This window comes from Equus quagga, chromosome 13 (assembly GCF_021613505.1).
Source record: "Equus quagga isolate Etosha38 chromosome 13, UCLA_HA_Equagga_1.0, whole genome shotgun sequence".
Taxonomy (NCBI): domain Eukaryota; kingdom Metazoa; phylum Chordata; class Mammalia; order Perissodactyla; family Equidae; genus Equus; species Equus quagga.
Window position 1 is genome coordinate 70,285,289 of NC_060279.1, and position 24,968 is coordinate 70,310,256.

Genomic DNA, 24,968 nt, shown 5'->3' on the forward strand with positions numbered 1-24,968 from the left:
ACTAGGTACTGTAACTCCTTCTGAGGTACTAGACTAGACTAGGTACTATTAACTCCTTCTGAGGTAGGTCTTCTGAGAACTAGACCCCGTTGTCTCTCTCTCCTTCCTGCTCCTGCCGCTCATGAGAGAATGACCAGCGCGTGCTTGTAAGTCAGTAAGTCAGCCTGTCTGAAGTGAAGCCTCCGCATTGACCTCAGTCTCCAAGAACAGTGGAAAGAGCCAGGCTTTTCAAGTCAAACAAACTTGGATTTTAACCCAAGCTTTGTCGCTTATTAACTGTGTGTCCTTAGGCAAGTCACGTTACCTCTCACTGCTAATTTCCTCCTTAGCATTCTTTATTCTCTCTCACTGCAGGATATGATGATAATCATATGATGATGATGCAAGATAAGAGATGTCACAGTCTTAAGTGGAAGATGAGTAAATTTTTGGAGGAGGTTATATCTAAGGCTTTAATTAAGTCTCATTTACATGTTATAACCAATTCTCAACTCAGTCAATAATTAAGTAAAAAATGACAACAGCCACATTTGGGCCACACTGTGAAGGATGACAGCCCCCTCCACATGTCAGAGTGGGAATGGTAGTGGTGATCGTGTGAAATCTTGGAAGGGGAGGTAATTCTTTGGGGGAACAGGAGTCTTGCATCCCGCAGCCCTCTCTCTCCGCTTCTCCAATTAGTGACCCTCCCAACTTAGGCAGATCAAGTTAAGGGAGGCCCCAGGGTTGCTTACTCGTGTAGACAGTGCAGCACAATGGTTTGGATTCAGGGACCTGCCACATACTAGCTGTGTGGCTTCAGGCTCATCATTTAACCTCAAGGAGCAATAATGTTTCTAGGAGCACAGGGCTCTCACACAGCAAATGGCAGCTTTTAGGATCCTATTCGGATCACCATCCCTATTTACCTCCCACAACTGCAGAACCAGAGTGAAGGAGCACTGTTTAAAGATGATGTACCTCTTCTTGGCTACTGTGAATAATGCTGCAGTGAACATAGGGATGCAGAAGTCTCTTTGAATTGTTGATTTCATGTTCTTTGGATAAATACCCAGTTCAACCCAAGTGCCCATCGATGGATGAATGGATAAAGAACATGTTACATGTATAAACAATGGAATACTACTCAGCCATAAAAAAGACAAAATTGTGCCATTTGCAACAACATGGATGGACCTTGAGGGTATTAGGCTAAGCGAGATAGGCCAGACAGAGAAAGACAAACACTGTATGATTTCACTCATATGTGGAAGATAAGCAAACACTTCGATAAGGAGAACAGATTAGTGGTTACCAGAGGGGAGGTGGGTGGGGGAGGGCAAAAGGGGTAGAGGGGCACATATGTATGGTGAAGGGAAATACCTAGACTATTAGTGGTGAACACGATGCAGTCTATACAGAAACTGATATCTAATAATGTACACCAGAAATTTGCACAATGTTATAAGCCAATATGACCTTAAAATAATTTTTAAAAATAGAAATAAAAAAGAGATTCTAACAGTGTATGAGAAAAAAAAAAAAGAAGATGTACCTTAGAGCTCTGTCTCCACCTGCGCTTGCTGACCTGCCGTGTGGCCATGGACCTGGCCCCCCTCCAGCCTCCTATTTCTAATGTCTACCCCTAAGGCAGAGGTTCTCAACTGGGAGCGGTTATATCCACCAGGGGACAGTTGGCAGTGTCTGGAGGCATTTTTAGCTCTCACAACTGAGGGATACTACTGGCATCTAGTGAGTAGAAGCCAGGAGTGGTACTTAACATCCCACAATACACAAGACAGCCTCCCACAACAAAGAATGTGCCAAGGTTGAAAAACCCCACTCTAAGGAGTTAGTGCACTGGGTCACTCTGGAAGATGTGTTTATTCTACTGAAATACTAGAGAAATCCCTGGAGCTCCTATGCTGAGAGGGAATGGCAGAGCCTCTGGGGTTCTAAGTAACCTCACACTCCCCAGGCAGAGTTAGGGACCATCTCCTTGGGGTTGCAAGGGCGCTTCCTTCATCTCCCCACAATAGCTCCCACTGTACTTTCTCCTGGCGACTGCCTCTCTTGTGACATTCAAAGACACCTCTCAGCAAGGCAGCCCCAAGGGAGCAGCCCCTAGTTTCTGAAAGAGCAAAACCGGTCACTCAGATGATAAAGTATTTATTTTTACCTCTGCAGTCTTAAGGTATAGATGGTCACCCTGGTACATAATGTACAACAGTCCTTCAATTGTGATTCAAAGATTTTTTTTTTGGTTGGTTGATTATTTTGTTTGGGATGGAGAGATGCATCTTGAAACTCTTGCTTAGACTCTCCCAGCATTTATATGTCATTTACTCATCGTTTAAGCAAATCTTTTTAAGCATCTGCTCTGTATCGGGTCCAATGTTAAGTGTTAGGAATGAAGTATTTGCCTGACATTCTTTGCCACACTTAGGTGACAGGGCTGCTGTGCTGTGGGAGGGGGAAGGAAGCAGGCTCTAGAGTCACACGGACGCTAGCTGGGTTTGAATCCCCGCTATGCTGGCATCCAGCTGTGTGACATTGGGAAATTACTCAACCTCTCTTAGCTTCAGTTTTCTCATCCTTAAAAAGTGCAGTGATGCCTCACCCTTTTCAGACCTGTTAGAAGCCCTAAATGACTAAATCGTTCTGATGGAGCAGCTTTTAAGTCCCCTCGTTCCCATCATTAAGTCCTAGCCCGTCCACTTTTTTGGCTGTGTGACTTTGAGGATATTAACTTCTAGGATTCTCGATTTCCTCATCTGTAAAGTAGAAATAATGCACCTGCCATGGACAAAGTTGTTGTGAAGATTAGGGGACATTATGCCTGTAAACCAGTTAGCCAGGTACTGCTGACATGTTGTAAGTATGTATCCATCATTACTGCTGGCATGTTGTAAGTGTGTATCCATCATCGTCGTTACTATTACTATTATAGTGCCTACAGTGATCAGAGCTCAAATAGCTATTTTCATGCACATTATTATACTAGATCTATTTCAGTTTCTTCAACAGCTGTGGGTGGCTGAGAGGCATGTGTATCTGCCTCTTCTTTGTGCCAAGACTCTGCAGACTGGTGCGCAGTGGGGAAGAAAAACAATGCAGGCAGATGGGGCCTTCACGGGGGCAGGTTTCTCATCATTCCACCTGCACACACGCAGAGATAAACTGAACGCTCCCCCAAGCTTTCTTCATCCATGGGATAACTTCTTTAAAACCTGCACGGAATCCTAAGTAAAGAAAAATGACGAGGCTAATTATAGATTCTGCATCTTACAGGGACCTGCCTGCTGTGTGTTCATACAGATTATCTGGATTGAGTCAAAGTCCATTCAGAGTACTCAATTATGGAACCATCCAGAAGCTAATGGACCTAGTCTGTCAAATCCATGGGGGCAAAGTGTCGTATCGTTTGGTTTTGTAGCTCCCGAGATGCCTAGAATTGCTTTGACAATAGAAGAATCCCCAAAAAGTGTGTAACAAGTGGCTTGTGTCGCCTGTCCTTGAGAGACTGTCAGCTCCTTCGCTTGGAATCATGGCTGATTCCAGATTGTAGAGCTTTTTAAAAATTATTTTCTTCCAATAGGAAAAATGACATATACTCAATGGGGACATTTAGAAATATACCCCGTCAAGGAAAGAAAAAATAAGGGAAGGAAAAAAAACTATATTTCCATCACCCAACAATAACCTTCTTGTATCTTTTGTTGTTTTTTCTTCCAACATTTTCTTTTGGTGCACTTGGGGGTTTGTTTCGCTTTTCTTTTGTTTGGGGGTTTGACATTTTTTAGAAATTATAGTCACACTATGTAAAAGATTTTGCAGACTGCTCTTTTTCCTCTTATAGATTCATAAATATTTTAAACTATCCTGGTCACATAATATTCCAACAAATGGGTAAATCAGAGTTTAATCCACTGTCACCTATTCCTGGGCATTTTTGTTGTTATAGCTGCAACAAGCATTTTGGATATAAGCCTGTTTTTCTTATTTTTATTCCAGATATAGGATTATTTCCTTAGGATATATTCTCAAAAGTGGAATTGGCACAGATGTTAGCTCAGGGCTAATCTTCCTCAGCAAAAATAAATTAATTAATTAAATAAAGACCTTTTAAATATTCTACAAACATTTCCTACACTACTTGGTGAGGATATGACTTCAGTTTCTTATTAGTGTGGGTGATTGCCACCCACCTCCCCAACTTCTACCAAACTCTTTGTCTGTTATGGGGACCTTCCCAGATCCATTCTCCTCTGCGACTCCAGAGAGTCTCGCTCTTGTTCAAAGCCGCCTCTCGGAGATGAGTCCAGTTTGACCACAACAGTGAACCCCAGTTTGGAACAAAAGTGTCCCGGCCACTCCCTCCCCTACGTGTTGCCCAGTTGGCTGAGGCAGCAAGCCCCTGAGCAGGAATGGAAAGTTGCCAGAAGACAACACCTCCTCCCTGGGCTTACTTTCCCCCACCCCCATATATTGAGCCTGTTTTTCGTCTCATTGCCATGGCAACCCAACCTCAAGGCTAATAGATATTCCTTGGTGCTTAGAGGAAAAAAACTCAGCTGACAGGCAAATGAGAAAGATGCAGGAAGGAAAAGGTTAGCCCCCGATGCCCGCCTTGCCTCAGCAAATGAGCAGAGATAATTAAAAATCAGACTTGAGAGTCACACAGACACTGACATAAGGAAGGTCCCAGCGCTTGCAAGGTCATCTGTTTCCAATGCTAATGGATGAAAATAAATCAAATTACTTCAGATCTCATCTCTGCTTGATGGAAAATCTTTCAAAACATAGGTCATTTTCCAGAATCTTTCCACTCTTTGGGGAATTATATGGCTTCCAAACAGCCTGAAATGATCTTAAAGGTGAGGTGGAATTTAACAGCATATCTCAATATCCCACCTTTAAATCTTGTCAGTTCTACCTCGCCAGCCTCCCTAATTCCCAGTTCTCCTTGGTCTCCCAGTCTTTCCTCGTCCAGGGCCCCACCTGCTGACATCACTCTCCGGGCCATCTTCCCAAGAGACATCTCTGATTCCATCCAAGTGGAAGACCTCTCGTAGTTCTCTGTTGCCCTCAGAAGAGAGCCCAGCCCACAAAGCTTGGCACACAGTGTCTCCCAGGGCACACAGTGTCCCGTACTGATTCTCAGTTCCCTGGATGAGCGATTCATCCATCCCCTTTCAAGAACTTCCCTCTGTTCTTGCCTCAAATACATGCATTTCCTCTTCCTGGAAAATGCCCCCCTACCCTTAAAAACCCAAGGCAAATGCAATTTTTCTCTAAATTGAGTCATTTCCTCCTCTGGGCTCACACGTCTCTTCTTTCATAGCTAGAATATAGCTCTTCCCACGCTCTATTGAAATTGAGCATTTCCGTGGCCTACCCTTCTTGGCAGCCTGTGGGCTTGTCCATGGCAGAAGTTGCGTATGTGCATCTCTGTGAATGCTGCCTGACATGGGGTACGTGCTCAATATTGGAAGTTATTACCCCCACAAAGCTGAGTTATTGGGTTAAAAGGATACGTTTTTCTGTCTGGGGAGATGGGAATAACACGTTGAACTTCTCTAGTACCAAGCTTCTAAGGAACCCAAACCCCTCATTTGTAGCATCATCAACAAACATATGCTAAGTTCCTAGCAATATGGTATAACAGTTGAGCATCTGGGTGCTGAAATTGTTATAGTTGTTGTTTGGGGAAGAAAGCTCAAAGTTCATATTTTATAACCTTTTTGGAAAATTCCAAACATATTCAAAAGTAGCAATAATACATACTGACACCCTCCTTCTCCCCAAGACATACCCATCTACCCAGCTTCCACAATGATTAATTTGGCCAATTTTGTCTCTTTTGTTGCCTCCCCTCCCCCACTATTTTCTGGAGTATTTTAAGGCAAATCGCAGACATAATATCATTTCATCTGTCAGTATTTCAGAAGCAATCTAGGGTAAAATTCTAGCTCTTGTAACTAATATATCTGTGACCTTAGACAGGTTAATTAACCTCCCTGAGCCTCATTTTCTATATATATAAAATGAGAATAATTATGGTATGTCCATCATAGGGTTATAATGAGGAGCAAATGGACTATTTCATGAAAAACACTTGACACTTAGCACGTGCTCAGGTCATGTGCTAAGTGGGTAGTTCAGCCATCAATATCACTATTATTATCATTATCATTACTGAATTTACAGCACAGTCCCAAGCATTTGGGACATGAAAGGCACACAACTGTATCGATCAGTAATCACAGCTCTGGCAGCAGAATGAGGACAGATTGGAGTGTGGAAAAACTGGAGCCTCAGAGACCAAATAGGAGCTGGAAAAATCATCCTGGAGGGAGATGATGAGGCCTTGAGGTTGGCTGTGACCACGAGGGGGGACAACATACAAGGAGATGAGAGCAAAGACCTCTGACTGACTGGCTGCAGCTGGGGAGGTGCCTTCTGCAGTTAAAGGTCCAGTTTAGATTCTGGTGGCCTGAAAACAGTAAGTTAAGTGGGGGAAGGCAATGAGAGATAATGAGTTTCCTCTTAGAACCATTGTCTCTGCGGTACTCACAGGGCATCCTCTGATGGAGCATCCCAGAAAAGACACTTGACGTGAGGCAACTGATTATGACAGCATGTGGCTCCTCTTGTGCAGCTGGTGGTTTGTTTTACTTTGGAGGCACTCATGCATCCCCATGCAAGGCTCCAGACTCCCCTGCCCCCTGTGCCTCCCTCAGCCCCTGTTCTGTAACTTTGATTCACGACTGTGATGATCAAAGTGGAGTTGGTGGCTTTGCTCACCATCACTTTAAAAGCTTCCTCTGCAGTGAGCATGTGCTCATTGTGGACTCTTCTACAAACAGAAAAATATGATCTCACTTATATGTGGAATCTAAATTAGTCAAACTCACAGAAGCAGAGAGTACAATGGTGGTTTCCAGGGGCTGGGGGAGGGGAGAATGGGGAGGAGATGGTCAAAGGGGACAAAGTCTCCAGAGAAATAAGCTCCAGAGATCTGCTACATAGCACAGCACAGCACCTACAGCTGACAATACTGTATCATAACATTTGCTAAGAGAAGTGCTCTCACCAGAAGACATAATTATTACAATAAAGAAGATGGAAGGAAACTTTGGGAGGTGACGGATATGTTCATGGTGGTGATCGTTTCGTGGGTGTACACCCATCTCCAAACTCATCAAGTTGTAAACACTAATTATGTACAGCGTTTTGCTTGCCAATTGTACCTCAATAAAGTGTCTTAAGTAAATAAATAGAAATAAAGTGTAACGGAGAAAATGAAAACTGGCCATAACCCCCCACTCAGATGTTGCCAAGACTGTTAGCTTAATACAACCTATTATTTATTGTTTGTATTAATATATATTTTACATAGATGTGATCACACTGAATATACAATTACTTGTTCTCCTTATCATATCAGTAAGAGATGGGACGAGGGCAACTTACAGGGTGTCCTCTAATTCCCTTAACCACCCTATACCTGATGGACATTTTGCTCCAGTTCTTTAGCTTTTAAGTATCAAATAAGAAATATTAACTATTGAATTAGTGAAGGTTTTCCTGATAAAGCTTTATTCGGTTTCTTTAACGTTGTTTCTTTTAAAAGTCTGTTGCTACCAGTAAACACAAGGAAAGCAGCAATTATTTCTTCTCCTTTCCTGTGTCAACTGTTTATCACTGGTAATCAAAATAATAGATGAAAGGACATGTCGCCTGATAAAATCAAGGCAGCTAATAAATAACAGGAAGTGTTAGAATTAGACCATCACCGTTTCACAACCCCCAGTAAGTGAATGGGTCTAGGCATTGAGTGAGTATCATCAAGAGGGCCAACTGGCCATTGTCACTCCCGGAGGATGCAGCAGCACCTTCTGACTTGGCAAAGACCTGTTTTCTGATCAAACCTCCTACCAACTTGGAGGAAATATGGAGCACAGGGAACATGCTGGCCTGCACGGCTCTCCACAGTCCACGAAATCCAGATGGTGGGAAATCCATGCATCAGACAACCTGACCAGCAATGACAAGGACCACAACAAAACGGAACGAGAACTTGTAGATTTAAAAGACAAAGGTATACATGTTATTTAAATGGACAAGACAAAACTATGGTGCCTAGGGATGTACAGATGGGTGAAAAACTAAAGAAATGCAAGGAAGTCATCAGTCCACAAGTCAGGGCAGAGGTGGGGACATTTAGAGGAGGGGAAGGGGTTGACATTTGGGGATGGCTGACAAAGTTCTACTTTTTTGACCTGGGGGGTGACAAACTATATATTTGTTTTGTGTAGCTTTCTGTATATGATTTTATTTCATAAGAAACAGAGTTTAAAAGAAAAATTAAAACTTTAAAAGGCGTTACTACCTGTCTTGGGTTGGATAGTGCCCCCTCCCAAATTCATATCCTATCCTTCGCTGAACCCTAAAATGTGACCTTATTTGGAAAGAGCGTCATTGCAGATGGTTTGCAACAGTGCAACATTGCAGATAGTTATGTTCTGATGGGGTCATCCTGGAATAGGGTAAGCCCTTAATCAGTGTGACTGGTGTCCTTCTAAGATGATGAGAAGAGCCACAGAAACATGGCAGAACAGCATGAGGAGACAGAGGCAGAGAGGGGAGTGATGTGTCTACGAGCCAAGGGCACTGAGTTTTGCCAGCAACCACCAGAAGCTGGGAGAGAAGCATGGAGGAGATTCTTCCTCAGAGCTTTTGGGAGGCACCAATCCTGCTGACCCCTTCATTTCAGACTTCTAGCATCAGAACTGCACAAGACGGGCTGGCCCGGTGGCGCGGCGGTTAAGTTAGCACGTTCCGCTTTGACGGCCCGGGGTTCACCGGTTCGGATCCCGGGTGCGGATATAGCGCCGCTTGGCAAGCCATGCTGTGGTAGGCATCCCACATATAAACTAGAAGAAGATGGGCATGGATGTTAGCTCAGGGCCAGTCTTCCTCAGCAAAAAGAGGAGGATTGGTAGCAGTTAACTCAGGGCTAATCTTCCTCAAAAAAAAAAAAAAAAAAAAAAGAAGAACTGGGCGAGAAATTTCTGTGGTTTTAAGGCACCCAGTTTGATGCACCTTGTTTCAGCAGCCCTAGGAAACTTATATACTACCCAGCATTACCACGTGTTCATAATTTTTTTAAAAAAAATGAAAGAATGATTAGTTTACCTGTAGATTGGGTGTGATTTTCCAAGGTAGTATTTCCAGATTCTTGTCCATATGCAAACCATTATTTACTTGGTTGTAGTTATAGCCAAATACTGTTTTATTTCTGGACTTTTGTTTTCCCTTGACAGAGCACTGATATGCATTTCTTTACTCAAGGATATACAGCTCTACTAGCCATTGGGTCATGCTAAATTCTACTGTTTCCTTCCTTAAAATGAAACAGGCCTTCCTTCCCACTGCATGGCCAGCCTGCAACTCTGCTTCTGATTTTTCTGCTCATATCGCGATAAGATCTGGCTCGTTATACCAGGGCTCGTGGGCTGCCTGAGTAACCTGCTAATTCTGACTTACATACACACATCCTATGACCCCACCACCACAGAGAACATCCCCTCAAACCATAAGCAGATGAAACTCAGCTGCCAGCTCCTTTCAGGGGCCACATAGAGACAGCGAGTGGGTTTAATTAACAGTGAAACGATATCCTGAAGGTTTCTTAGTGCACTGAGCAGAAATCAAGTTGTTTGATTTCTGCACAAGTGTGTGGATCCAAAGCTGGGATGCGACCCCTCCTCAGCTGGCCTAGAAGGGGAGGGGTTGTAACTGTGGCTCTCTGCCGCTTTCCAACATGATAATATTGAAGCCAAAGGTTAAGCTAAGCCCTACCCAGATAGTAAAACATGGCACACCAGCCTACCCCCTCCAGGGGATCTCAGTTAGCCAAGCAGGGGCTTGTTTTTCCTGTTCCAGGCACAGTGCCTGACTCATGGTGGGCAGTCAATATCTGTTAAATGAGGCACCAGTTAAGTTCAAGGGTCTAAAACTTCAGAGCCCCAGAATCAGCCAGAGTCGGGTACCTCCACAGCCTGAACAATAGGTCAAGGGTGAGGCCAACACATTACTTCTCAAAAGCTGCGCTTTGTGCTTTTGATGCAGACAACCTTCAGTTGATACTTTGAGAAAAACTTATCTCATCATGAGCATCTTGAGGTCAGAGACCATATGTGTTCTGTTATTGAGCTCCTGCTGTGTACCACACACTCTTCCTAGTCCTGGGCATAGAGCAGAATCCAATCTCCTGTGGGCAAATCCCTGTCCAAGGTGTCATGTGGGTACTGAAGTGGGGCACCTTGAGCCTACAGACCAATGGGAGGCATGGAGAGAGGAAGACCGCTCCCATAACACTGTAGATCTCAACTGGAGGCAATTTTGCCCCCCAGAGGACATTTGGCAATGTCTAGAAACATTTTTGTTTGTCACAATGGAGAGTGCTACTGGCATCTAGTGGGTAGAGGCCAGAGATGGTGCTAAATGTCCCACAGTACACAGGACAGCATCCCCACAGCCAAGAATTATCTCACCCAGAATGTCAATAGTTCTTAGGTTGAGAAACTCTTCAAGAGACAATGGAAGAAGTGTCATAACAAGCATATGAAAGTACAGAGGAAATAACGCATTCCTGGTCCCACAATGCAGTACCCGGGCCCTACGGCCTGCATTCCTCTCCCACTCCTTCACTCTCCCTGGTTCCGTCTCTCTCTCGCATACCTGGCAACAGTGCATTGAACCCTAGAGTTACACAGAGCTCGGTTTGAAGCCTGACTTCTCCATATGTCACTGTTTGATCTTGGGCAAGCCACTCAACCTCGTTAAACTCAGTTTCATCTGAGCTCTCCTCCATGAGCAACAGGGACTCAAAAAGAAAAAGGAGAATATTTTTATGTACCCTTGATTGACAGTCTGACAAACTCCCACTTACCTCATGGGGTTGATGCAATGAAATGAGGTCATGCATATAAGGTTCTTTGCTGAGTGGCAGCACCTGCTAAGCATGCGTCATATGTCAGCTGCCGTGATGATAATGAACAACGTCCCCCACCACCCCATGGATGTACCGCCTCTGCCTCATCCTTCAAATTTACCTGGTTTTTAGATTCAGCTCTTTCCTTGAAACTCTTACATTCTCCTAACAGAACCTAAATGGGCAGGTTGTGACTATCATATCACTATGGTCCTAGGTCCAGAACCTGTAGCCGCTTCCCCATCCTTTCTCTCTAAGTGGGAGGATCCACAAGAAACTCCCCTTCAGCCAAAGTGCTTGGAGAACCAGCTTTCTACGGGAGCACTTGGTTTGCAAATGCCTCCTACACAAGCAGGATCACTCTTTTATTCCCACTCCTTACTTTAGACCATTGCACAGTTCCCAGACAACTTGTCCCAGACAAATCTGCCTCTGTTGGCCACCTCTACTTTTGCGCTCTAGGCACCCTTTTGTCTAAGTTACAGCCGTGTGTAGACAACATAGTCAATATATCTCAATTCCCTTAGGTACTAAAAATGCCCCAAACACCTGCAAACAAGCTTTTTCTCTCCAAGCATAAAGAAAGGTCACCTCTGCCTTCTAAACTGTGTTTTCCTAAATGTCAGCAGGCCTGGCTGTCATCCCTTTGAAAAGATGGCTAGCCACTTGAGAACTTTCAAGACTTTGAAGAGTCTTTGGGCTCCTTATAGTTCTAATCCTTTTCCACAAACTCCCCTCTTTGGCAATTCCAGATGAAAACCTTCAGGCATCAGGGAGTGGTACCGTTATCCATCTGTGAACAAATAAAACCGGTATTATCTGGAAGCAAGGCAGTTACATCACTAGTAAGGAAGCAGAGTCCTCTAAGCAGAAATAGAGTCTCTCTCCAACGGTTTGAGGATTTTGCTAGAAAAGATTCAAAGCAAGAACCAGTTGAATTATATTTTGTAAGTTCTACCATTATCATGTGGAATTTTTGGAGCTCAGGTCATTTTCTACCCCATGTCCAGCAGACTTGAGGAGCTTAAGCAATTCATGAGGATTTTCAGTGCGTAACTCACCATCATCCCCCTCGGTGCTCCCGTGGCCATCAATGACTCATTCTCTTCGTAGAGCAATATTTCCTTAGATTATTTTTATGTCCTTCTATTTGGCTAAGTGACATACCTCTCCTCAACCTTCAAGTCTCAGAGTGAAAGTTACTTCCTCTCATTAGTTTTCCCTGGTTTTCATCCTTCTCCCACCCCCAATTGCTTCCTTTTTTGTGCCCCATCACACTATAAACATCTTTCTTACAGATTTTACAACCAATATTTTTCTTCAGGCAACAGAGATCATCTCATGCACCTTTTTTCCTCCTCCCCAGGCCTCACTCATGTGTTAGAAGAAGCATCCATTGACTGTCTATTTCAGTTCTATTCAACCATCCAAATCCAACACAGGGGAACATTGCTAAATAAAATAAAACAAACATTGGAGGCAACTCACTGGATTTTTTTCATCTTTTGCTTTAGTTCAAAATGCAATAGGATAAGAACATATATAGTTTGGCTTGATTATGAATTGCAGATTTCTGCAGAACATTCTGGCTTTTAGTTCAGTGTTTCATTCATTTGAACCCATTATGGCCATGATACATTCTTGATTAAGAGAATTGGTGTCATCCAAGTACCCAGGGAAAAAGGAACAGTTACTCCATTCAGATTGTACTGTCTTGCTTTTTGCTTTCCATTTTTCCTCACTCTCAGAACATTTCTTACCTCTTTTAACCCAGTGTTCCTACTAATTGCCTCTTAAAAAATCCTCTTGGAGCATCGCCTTGGACATTGGCTGTCCTGTAGCCAAGCAGATACTTCTCTTATAATAGCTACTTACTATTTCCCTTCCTTTAAAGATATTAGTCATCCTTGCAGGGCCAGGACTAGAGTGGCGCAAGACAGGTGACAAAGGTGCAAAATTTAAGCAGGTGCTCACTCTCAGGTGCTGACCCCAGTATTTGCACCACCCTGAGTGAGCGCCTCCTTAAATTTTGCACCCTAGTCACCTCTCTTGCCCCACCCTAGTCCATGCCCTGCATTATTGCGAAGACCCCATATGCAACTGGTCTAAAAAGAAGTTGAGTGTTTGAATCTTTTCTCTGCCTTCCTGGTGAGTCAATCCATGGTCCCTGACATTTTACTTTGCCGGTCACTCTTCCAACTAGGTCAAAATCTCGGGGCTCACTCACTTTAGACTCCTGCAGCTACTTGCCAGAACAAAGAACACAGAAATTCCAGATTCCAGGTCTACTTGCAATGAGTGTGTCACTTTTCAACACCCACTTTGGATTTTAAACAATCATCCATCCCGCCTGAAGATGGACATTGTTAATATGAGTAACCTTCCACAGGCGACTTTGGTAGATGCATTGCTTAATTATAGTATTACTCATTTCTTATTTTACAAACCTTTTAATTTATCCTCTAATAGGCACGGTGATCTGTGGAATAATGCATCTTTACTTTTTTCCTAATTTAGGTGGCTAGGCTTATTGCTATTTATAGCACAAGCCAAATGCTGTGCTTATTAAGTGGTGTCATTTGTACCCTAATGACTTTGTGCCTTTCACACCATTCAAAAGAGAATTGAATATTATGAAACATTAAATGAGACCCCAAGCAAAGACTGTGCATTGTTAACTCTCATTACCCAAGTGTGATGAACTGACCACTCAGATGGAAGTGACTGGAAGTGCAAGGATATTCTAGATTTGTATGAACTGGTGTGGGCATCTGCATCCCTGGAAACTCTTTAGAATGTAGCACCAAAGGCCCCAACCAGCCTTCCCAGCATCTTGACCCCTCGTCCACTTTTCTTCTTTATCCTCATGCCCACTGGCCTCTCTACAGCCTCTCCTTTGACATTTTACTCCCTCTGCTTGGAATGCTCCTCTCTCCCTTCTTGTCTTAGCTACATCCTACTCATCCTTTAAATCCCAGCTCAATGAACACTTCTTCAGAGAAGCCCTGCCTGATCTTCCAACCAGGTCAGGTCCCCTAGCCACATTCTCGTAACACCAGGTTAGAATTATCAAGTGGCAATCTTACATTTATTTGAGTGATTCTTTCATTAAGTCTGTGTCTCCCATAGGATCATAAGCCTCATGAGGGCAGGAGATCTTGTGGGTATTTGCTCTCCATCATCTTCCCTGGTTTCCAGAAACCCCTCCTCTCCTAGTTCCATTGCAGATGGAAATGAGAATGACCGTAACTACTGCTCCTCTGCAAATGTGGTCTGAGCCAATTACATTTTCCCCATGGGTGGTGCTTGAATGCCATCTTAAATGCCAATGGACTTTGTTGAAGTATGAATCAAATGGTACAGGACCAACTCTGATGAGTTGTGATCCATTGAGGCTACATAAATCAGGAACAGATTTTTTAAATTGTGAAATGCATTTTATGATGATTAGCCTATTTACTAAGTGAAACTGTGATTCCCTCAGGACAGAGAGAGCAAATCTTTTTCACCCATTACTTTCTACACAGCTCCTGGAATAAGGCTTTGGCACTGTTGAATGAGTGACTGAATGAATGAATGAATGGATAGTATAGTAATTACTGTTTAAAATATTAAGAAGGTGAAGGGCAGAGAGATGAAGCGACTTGCTGGAATGACATTATAAGTCAAAGCAGAGCCTAGGACCCAGTGATGTTCCCACTACCTCCTGCCACCATCCACTTGGGATGGTATTGAAGCTACCTTCCAGGGACAAGAAGTGTCAGAAAAGGCCCAGATGACCTCTATGCTCAGGATCTTGGCATCTTGAGGTGTTTGAATGACATGACTCAAATTTCCTCCCACTGTCTGGATGGGAAACTAGCTCTGGCAGAGATGGCCTGAGTATGCCCAGAATCCCTAGTCGTGGAAAATACAGCTGCTGAGACCAGATCTGGCCCGCCACTCAGCTGGCAGTGGCATCTCAGACTGGGTGTGGGGGACTATGGCCCCAATTATGAACAGACTCCACTGGGCCACCCAGGCAGCACTGAACAGGCCACCAAGAGACAGCTGCCAGGGCCAGGGGCTCTGGGATGTGGAGTGGACAGGACAGAAACTTCTGGGTGCAACTCAGCCACATGGCATCTCACAGTCTCCACATATCCACTTGCTCATCCATCCATCCATTCATTCACTCATTCATTCATTTATTGTGGAGATCGTCATATGCCAGACCCTCCTTTGCACTGGGGTCCCTGAGGTTGGTGCGATTGCCCCACCCATCTAGAGCTGCACTCTCCGGTATGGTAGACAGGAGCCATGTGCAGCCACTGGGCACTTGAAGTGTAGCTAATCTGAATTGAGACACACTGTAAGAGTAAAATACGGCCTGGATTCCAAACACTCAGTACCAAAAAAAAAAGAATATAAAACATCTCATTAACGCTTCATTATATTGAGTATATATTGAAGTGATAATATATTGGATAGATTTGGTTAAAGAAAATATATTATTAAAATTAATTTCACCAGTTTTTAAAAATATTTCTTAATGTGGCTAATTAGAGAAATTTTAATTACGTCTGTGGCTCGCTTCATATTTCTGTTGCATAGCACTGGTCTAGAGACTTCCAACTTAGCGGTGAGGCTGATGATTAAGTTCCAAGCTGAGGGTAATGATAAGGTTACCAGCTGGCCTGAGATGCCATGGGAGCTCAAAGGAGACTTGGCCCAGACAGTGAGTGGCAGGGGCGAGGGGCACAGAGCAGCTTCCTGGAAGAGTTCACATCTCAGTCGACAGCCACAAGACAAATCTGAGTAAGCTCCAGGAGCAAGGCACTCTGGGAAGGAACCCAGTCTGTACTGGGCAGTCTACACTGCACCTCTATAGAGGCACAAGGCTGAGAGGCTCGGTGAACTTCAGATATGTCTCCAGTGGCAGGAGTGAGGAGCTTGAGAGAGGAGAAGGGGAAAATCGACAAAGCCAGAAAGGGCAACAGACGTCAGCTTCTGAAAATCAGGTCCAGTTCTGTCTAGCAGAATTATAATGTGAGCCATGTGCAAAATTTTAAATTGTGTGGTAGCCACATTCACAAAAGTACAAAGAAGCAGGCGAAATTAACTTTAGTAATATACGTGTAATCGATGTCAATAATTCTTAGATAGTTCTATTCTCTTTTGTTATTAAGTCTCTGAAGGGCTGCTTGTAGTTTACATTCACAGCACATCACAGTTGTGTTAGCCACATCTTAAGAGCTCGGTGCCGCAAGTGGCCAGTGGCTACCATATTTGGCAATGCAGGTCTACTGGACATTTCTCTTGAGCACAATGGGAAAAAGTTTTAAGAGACTAGTGCCTTCGAAAAATCTCTCTGGTAGCTATAAAAGAGAAAGTAGCTTTCTGGAGGCCGCCAACACCATCTTCTGGGTGCTGTCACTTACAGAGGTACCTCAGTTTATAAACTGATAACTTTCTTTTTTTTTTTGAGGAAGATTAGCCCTGAGCTAACTGCTGCCAATCCTCCTCTTTTCGCTGAGGAAGACTGGTCCTGAGCTAACATCCATGCCCATCTTCCTCTAGTTTATATGTGGGACGCCTACCACAGCATGGCTTTTGCCAAGCGGTGCCATGTCCACACCCGGGATCCAAACCAGCGAACCCTGGGCCGCTGAAGCAGAACATGGGCACTTAACCACTGCACCACCAGGCCAGCCCCCAATAAACTGGTAACTTTCAAGCAAAATCTCCTTTTGCAGACTTTACCCTGTGATGGTGTTATTTAAGGGCAGTTTGGGGGTGCAGACAGCAGAGCCCTGACCTGGGTTTTTGTCCAGAGTCCTGAAAAGGGGAAGAAGCTGCTCTCTCAGTTCCCACGTGGTTCTAACTGTCTTTCAGATGCGACCTGGGACAGACTCCTTAGATTTTTCACCTTTGGGCTTCTCATCTGTGAAACTATAATGCCAATACTCGCCTAAGAGGCTTGGTGTGCAGATAAAATGAAGCAACATATGTAAAATGCCTCATACTGTTACTGATAAAGAATTGATCAAAAAATGGTAGTTTCTTTCCAAGTTGTCATCAAAAGAACACTTTCACATCTCCAAGAGCAGCCTAAGAGAACGTAAACTCAGACAGCATCCCTGGGATCAGACTACTTCAGTTGTCTCTTGAAAGACTCCTAACCCTTTCTCCACCCTCCCCCCCAAACCCCCTCTCCCCCCCGCCCCCCAAGGAGTTGATTCATTTCAGAAAGAAATGTCCCAAAACTATGCAGATTAGAGCCAGCCCTGTAGGGGGCTTTTTCTCTAGCATCACAATAATCTTTCACTGGTAAGAAAATAGCTTTTCAGCTTCCCTGGGCTCTATCTTATTGGAGAAGCAGCTTAAAAACTGTTTCTAATCCCCAGGGAGTTTCCAGGTGCTTAATGACTTGCCAGGGTAATAAACATCTGAATTCTGGGAAGCCGTCATGTCAGATGTAACCTACCACTTTCCTCTGCCTTTGAGAATCAAATGAAGCAACACGGTGTGGGTGGAATTGGGAAAAAGCATTGGTTTTGAAGTCTGACAAACCTGAGTTTGAACCACAATTCCGTCGCCGATAGCCATGTAATCTTTGAACAAGTTATTTATATCTTTGAGCATCAAGGTACTTACCTGTAAAATAGGTATAATATGTATCCTGCAAGGTAAGAATTATGTATGCAAGGTAAGAATGTGTTAGTTCTCTATTGCTGCATAACAAATTACCCCCAAAATTTTTTGGCTTAAAACAACATTACGATCCCAGAGTTTCTGTGGATGAGGAATCTGGGCATGGCTTCGCTGGTCCTTTGCCTTGGGATCTCTCCCCAGGCTTCAATCAAGGTGTCAGCCAGGGCTATGGTCTTATTTCAGCGCTCAACTCGGGAAGGGTCTGCTTCCAAGCTCTCCCATTGGTTGTCAGCGGGATCCAGTTCCTCTTGGGCTTTTAGATTGAGGATATCAGTTTCTCACTGGCTGTTGGCTAGAGCTTGTGTCATCAGAGCAAGAAGACAAGAAGAGTCAAAGAAAGAGGGACTGCGAGACAGAAGTCACAGTCTTTTATAACCTAATCTTGGAAGTGACATCCCATCACTTTTGCTGTATTCTCTTGGTTAGAAGCAAGTCACTAGGTCCAGTCAGTATTCAAGGGGAGGGGAATTACACATGGGTGTGAGTGCCAGGAGGTGGGGATGGTTGGGAGCCATTTTAGAAGCTGTCTGCCATGATATTTAAAGATTCTCCATAAATAGTAGCTATTGTTATGACCAAATATGAAAGAACTTTGAAAAGCAACATTCATCACTACATACATACATCATTATGTATGTACAATACATATATTATGTACAATAATACATCATTATGTATTAGGGTCAGGAAGTTTAGCAATCAGATGACACTGTCAGTCTATAAAGCACAGGTCGATTCTAACCAATGCTAGGTTACCCAAAGACTGCACCTAAAGATACATTTTAATTTACTGATTTGATAACATGTTACCAAATAATGTTTGGACACTAGAGTTAAAAGCACTCATTTCCCCTACATAACATTTTATCATATATCCAAATTCCTTTCTAGGTATTTTAGGATTTCTGTGTTCCTATGGCAAGATGTAAAAAAAAAATATATGTCTTAATTTTCTCACAACAATATTATAAAGGCATTGAATCTTGCTGTACATTCCTTATAATTAGCACTTTAACAGCTACATAACATTTCCATTCAATAGATAAAAGAAAGAGGCATGGTTTACTTAACTTTCCCTTATTCTGTGACATATAAGTTGCTTCAGAGTTTTGCCATTAAAAGCAATGCTGTGATTGAGTATCTTTTGTGTGGTGAGTTTTTTCCCATAATTTGAATTATGCTTTAGGGCAAAGGCCCAGAAAAGCAATTAGAATATGCACATCTTAATGGCTCTGTCAAGTTTTTATCCAAATGAGAGTCAGCTTTGGTTTTTATACAAGTAAACAGCTCGATGAGCCCCAGATTGAGTTCCTCAAAGGCAGACGCCGTCGCTTACGTTTTAATTTCTTGTTAAACCATGGTGTCTAGCCCATAAGCAATACTTAATGAATATTTCCTGACTGGATGAATGAACAAAAATATTTAAAAATCTGAGACTTCAGGAAAATTATTTAGGCTAGATCTATTGTAACTCTTTTGTTTTAATCAAAAGATGTTGCATTTCCATTTAGATTTCACTAAAAGATGTGGAGGATGGACTCACACCGAGCTCTGGGATCTCTTCTGCCCATTCCTTATCTCAGTTAATCCTCGCAGCACCCCCTCCAGTTCATTTTCTACACAGCAACGGAATGAAACGTTCAAAGCATCAATCAGATTATGTCACACTCTTGCTTCTTTTTTTTTTTTTGAGTGAGGAAGATCCGCCCTGAGCTAACATCAGTTGCCAACATTCCTCTTTTTTTTTGCTTGAGGAAGATTACCCCTGAGCTAACATCTGTGCCAGTCTTCCTCTCTTTTGTGTGTGGGATGCCTCCACAGCACGGCTGGTGAGCGAAACAAGTCCATAGTCCACAGCCCCAATCTGGACCTGCAAACCGGGCTGCAAAAGCAGAGTACACAGAACCTTAACCACTCAGCCACCAGCTGGCCCCACACTCTTGCTTTTTTAGAGGGTCCTGTGAGACATCTATTGGCCCCCTCATTTGAAAGAAAACAGTAGGTCCTCTTTTCCGGGGAACACTGGCTCTGGGGAAATCTCTTCTTAGATGGAGACAAAATTTGCACCCAATAACCAGGAATCACGGGAATTTTCCTGAATGTACTTTGACCTGGGTTAATGGATCATTTTAGCCACGCTGTGAGTCAGAGTGATATAACGTTTAGGCAAGGAGGGCACAAATGACCCTCAAAAAATCATTTCATTGGTCAAAATTTACTCTGGCTGACGTGACGTCCCCTGCCACTTTGCAGCTTGTACCTCTTGGAATTCCACAGCACCCTTCTCCCTCTACCTCTTTTTTAAATAAATTTTCATGGACTTATGTCGGGAACTATCACTCCCATCTTTACACCCAGGACACCAAGTTATTTCAAAAGATCAGAGTGTGTGAGCGACACAACCAAACTATTTGTCTCCAGGGTCCAATACATGGCGGGCTCAGCCACTAAACTTGACCCACAGCGCCCCCTGGTGGGCAGGCGGGGGTTTGGCTTTTCCAGGCTCCCTTTTCACCTGGGCGACGTCTCACCTAACCAGAGCTTCCGTTTTTCTCTTTCTCTCTCAGGTGAAGGAGGCCATGCAGCGGATCCACGACCGAGGGAACATCGGCAAGTTAATTCTGGATGTCGAGAAGACCCCGACTCCACTGGTGAGTCAAAAGCAGAGGGATCCGTTCAGTTCCACACAAGAGGGTCTGTCAGGGGCAGACACAGGTAGGGCGGAGGGACATGCAGGCAGGCAGCTCCCTGGCTCCCGGGAGGCCAGCGGGAATCAAATGATGGCATGAGAGATTAGTCACAAACTGAGATGAATGCTAAGAAGGAAAGGAAAATGCTTCGGTGAGGGCATTTCAAGAGCAGTCTGAAGGCAGTCAGGAAAGGACAGAAACAATGGACCTGTGTCTGTGACAAGCGCTCTCTCTTGGCTGCCACAAGTAGGAGGAATTCCTGGTAAATCCTAAGAAATCCACATTCACAGACTCAACAGAATGATGCCAGCTGCCTCCGAGATGCCTCCTGTTGGGTCTGTTGATTTTGTTTCCTTTTATCAGGATAAAACCCTTACATCCAGGGACCTCACGGGGAGGGAAGCATGTCACACTCACATCCCAGACGCTCATCAATGGCCACTTGTGGGGCACTATGTAGTGTAATGGTCAACACAAGACTGTCGTCAGACCGCATAGATTCAAAGCCTGACTCTGAGCCCTGTGTGTGACCTGGCCAGTTAACTTTGCCACTCCAGCTTTGGTCCCCCTGTCTGTAAACTGAAGGTTGATCAATTCTCACAAATCAATTAGAATGATACACACAAGCATTGTCTCATGCACGCTAAGTTCTCAGAAAGGTTTAACAAAGAAGATTCTTAGGAAGAGTGTTTTGTTTGTTTTCTGCCATCTTTAATCTTGAAGCTGTATCAGTCATTTATAAAAGAGAAAGAACTCAATTTCTTGCATGTTTTAGTCTGAAGAGTATACTTTCAAAAGTGTTTTTTTGGCGTCTCTAGCCATAATGTAGTTTAGGAATCATGGCCATTTCACTCAATGAAGGATGATTTAATGAGAGGGCATTTTACAAAGTGCAAGGGACTGATAACAATATGGATATAGTTTATTAAATGCTTCCCAAGTTCCAGGAGTGTGGCAGCAAAGTTTGAAGGCAGATGAGGGGTCGAGGTTAGGGAGGAGAAGGGGGCTAGGATCCCGGGTCCTCTGTGCACCTACACTGTCTTGTTTAATCACGGCCCCATCAGTAAAGCAGACCTAGAGCCATCCTGGACAGCTTATTGCTTTCGCTAAACAGTTGGCACCAGCTTCCCGCCCTGAGATGCTGCCTGTCTCCATCACACGTGAGGTCCTGCTGGGCCCTCAGGCTGGTAAGAAGGCCTGTTTGACCATTCAGGGGATTCTCATCAAAGCAGGAGTTGAAAAGCCCACCTTTCAGAGTGAGAGCTCAGGACCTGCCTCGGCATATGTCATTGTCCTTGTTCCTCAATTTCAGGTGGGCTTCTACCCCGGTACCTAAAGAAATAAAACGATGATGGAGGGTGGGCCAATTCAGATCTATGGTATTTGGAGCATCTCTGTGGCGGGAAGGAGGCCACAGCTCATCTGGGTGGAAGACTAGGCTCAAAGACGAAGGAGCATGTAGCCAGGCTAAATAGACCCAAGGTGGGTCCAGTGAGGTCATTCTAGGACAAGCACCTAACACAAAAGGAAACAGCACAGGGTCAAGGCTCCACAGGAATGTGTCACTCCCCATTCAGCAGCTGTTGGCAGAGGGGGCCAGAAAGCCTTCCCAGAGCATCATCAGAAGCTCAGAGAAGGTAGGAGACAGATAGCAGAGGCCTCTAACAAGTCCTCTGTTGAATTACAGATGGCCAATGACAGCACAGAGACCAGTGAAGCAGGAGAAGAGGAGGAGGACCACGAGGGTGACAGTGAAAACAAGGAACGGATGCCCTTCATCCAGTGACCCAGGACCCAGGCAGGAGGATGTGAAGGATGGTTTGAAAGAAGAGGAGCTGGCTGAGAAAGCTCTTCTGTGCCCCAGTGAACAAATGCTGTAATCCAGTGCGTGTCGTGTTTGTCTGCAGTCAGCTGAGCTAAAAAACTGTTGATCACTGTTGTTTTTGAAATTAAGTGCCAATCCCATTCCATGCAGTATTGTGTCCCTTCCCCGATCTGTGAATAACACTCTCCCCTCCCCCCACTTTCAAAACCATCCATCATTGGGTCCTTCTCGACAGTTCTAGAACAGCCTTGCAAATGAATACAAGCCCACAGGCCCAATACCTAAGAGACCAGACATGGGCAAAGACAAGTTTGGATTGGAAGGTGTTGTCACAGAGCGCTGTCCAGGTCCTAGAATTCTTCAGGCCAGTGACACTTTTTGCTGCCAGCCACCCACGCTTCTGACAAGAGCACTTGCCAATTTGGCTGGCAGAAAGAGGGTAGGCCAGGAGATGTTTTCATGAGCCCATAAATTTAGGACCTCTCCACATAGTACTTTCCTTCTCCCTGTTTAAAAGGCAACTTTCTTACCTTCATTCAGTTGCTTCATGGTCCGAAGGTCGAACCACTCTCCTTTGTCCATTGATGTTTAATCCCTTCACTGGTTCTTATCTATAAACACAGGGAAACAGCTGAGAATTTTTCAGAATAGAAGATGGGCCAACAGCCTGAGTTTGAGGACCAGCCACAGAGATGTCTCCTCTGAAACCACATCTCATGAGCAAACTCCTCCCCCCCGCCATATTTTATTTTAATTTTAAGAAAACTCACCATGTTTGGGACTATTTCAGAAGTTATTACTGAGACTTACGTGTGTTTGCACACCTGCCACTGGCATTGCCAATTTTGCCATTTCCATTTCTTGGTAGTGAGTAGCCACCTTTACCGAGGATCCCCCAAAGAAGACCTCCCTTGTAGACCATATTTGGAAAAAATCAGTATCTCTTTTCTTGCCAAAGCATGCTCCCATGTAACAAACTCTATTGATACAAAAGGTTGACGTTCAGTATCTGATGCCAAATGTGTACTTCCTCTCCTCCAAAACATGAAATTATGGTGCAGACTCTTTGCAGGGCCCCTGCTTTTTGGAAATCAGGCACTGAACTACCTGATTGCATGCCTTGTCCAATTTTCCAGCTCCTAAATGCCTAAGAAACCCCACCCCAGCCCCACCCCATTTGACATAGCTTAAGGTGAACAGTTCCCATGCAGGAAGAGAAAGAGGCTCAAAGTCTCCACAAGGGGGCTCCTCGTTCCCTCTTCTCAGTTCTTTTGGCCCAAAGGGCTGACTCTATCACTCATACACCAAGCTGGACACACGGGGAGCCCACATGACTAGCATCCCCACTCACTTTGCATTCTAGAAAACATCTGAGAATTCGTACATTGCTCAATCTTTCCACCAATGAGCCTTAGGGTGGTCCCAACTCCCCCAAGTGATGGGAATGAGTACATTTTAGGAATTACCTGTTTTAGTCTCAAAGTCCTTTGATAAGAAATGTCACCTCATTGATCATGTTCTTTTTTTCCTATCTTAAGCTTGTGATGATGACTTATTTATGCCAAATATTTATCTCAAGGGATTTTCTCCACATTGTGAATGTACTTGTAAAATATGAAGACAAGAGAGGGTGCTGCCATCTGAGGAGCAGAGAGTTGAGAGTATCTTGAAAGAAGACACCAATCTCATTTCTCTTCCTTCCCCAGGACTCACCAGTATTCCAGTTCTGGGCCATTAGAGAGAGAATGTAGAGGCTTTATCCCCTCAACACCTTCAATAAATGCTGTGTTGTTGGTCATGTTTCTCCCATAACCAGGCTGAAAATGGGATCTTAAGAAGAACCGCCACCCAAGTAACATTGCTGGTGAGCTGGTCAGAAATGACATTTCCTAGGGCAGGGGGAGCAAAGAGCCACTGGCTATATCTGGGCTCTCCTCCACCAGGGGCGTGGGAACTCAACATTCAGAATCCAGATGGCCGTTTTATGTCCAGAGGAGAAGCATGAAAAGTCATTCCTCCCTACATCTGTTTTTTCAACTAGCAAGTTTAATACAATAATCACAAATGATGCCAGCTGGTTAAAGAAAACCTTTTTGTCTCCTCAGAATACAGAATTAGAAGAGAAAACTAGAATTTGACCAATAAGATCAATTTATGCTATGAAGAATAGGAAAAAAATAAAATGTTAAAATTAAATGTTCAATGCACTCTCATTTTCAACACCTTCTTTCCTGTCACATGATCGTTTCTCGCAGGAAGTATAAAGAACGTCTCAGTTTGCCTTAAAGGAACTGTGAAGGCTTCTCTGTAATTTAAGCTTGATTGGAGTGAACTGAAACATTGTCTAATGTATTTGTGGCTTTAGAGCTTTTGTTATATTGTGCCTACAAAGCAAATTATGTTTACATAAAAAATATAAATAAAGTATTCAGCATAGCATCACCTCGCCTGGCATCAGTTACTCCAGCATTATTGGGAATGCAGCCCCACTATTAAATGCCAGGAATGGGTAACCGAAAAAGGAGAAATAAAAAAATTCAAAACACGTCATAGAAGAATCTCCAGATGAGAAACTAAAGACTGCAGAGAAAAATGGGGTTGAGATGAGACAAGCCTTTAAAAAGACATTCAGGTTCCCTCAAGCAAGAAAGGAAAACCACCAAATAAAAGAACAATTAAGACATCATATAATAACAATAATTATAATGACATTTATAAAGCACCTACTGTATGCTGTTAAATGAGCTATATATGTATTAACTCACTTATCCTCCCAACA

General features: G+C 43.8%; 1 protein-coding gene across 1 annotated transcript in view; it reads left to right on the forward strand.

The window, feature by feature from the left end:
• VAT1L (vesicle amine transport 1 like) overlaps window positions 1–24,616 on the forward strand; it is a 141,732-nt gene extending 117,116 nt beyond the window's left edge. The window contains exons 8-9 of the mRNA XM_046682865.1: window positions 20,242–20,325; window positions 22,052–24,616. Coding sequence (XP_046538821.1) covers window positions 20,242–20,325; window positions 22,052–22,150 — 183 coding nt within the window. The 3' untranslated portion in view covers window positions 22,151–24,616. The remainder of the gene's footprint in view (window positions 1–20,241; window positions 20,326–22,051) is intronic.
• Window positions 24,617–24,968: the final 352 nt, after the last annotated feature.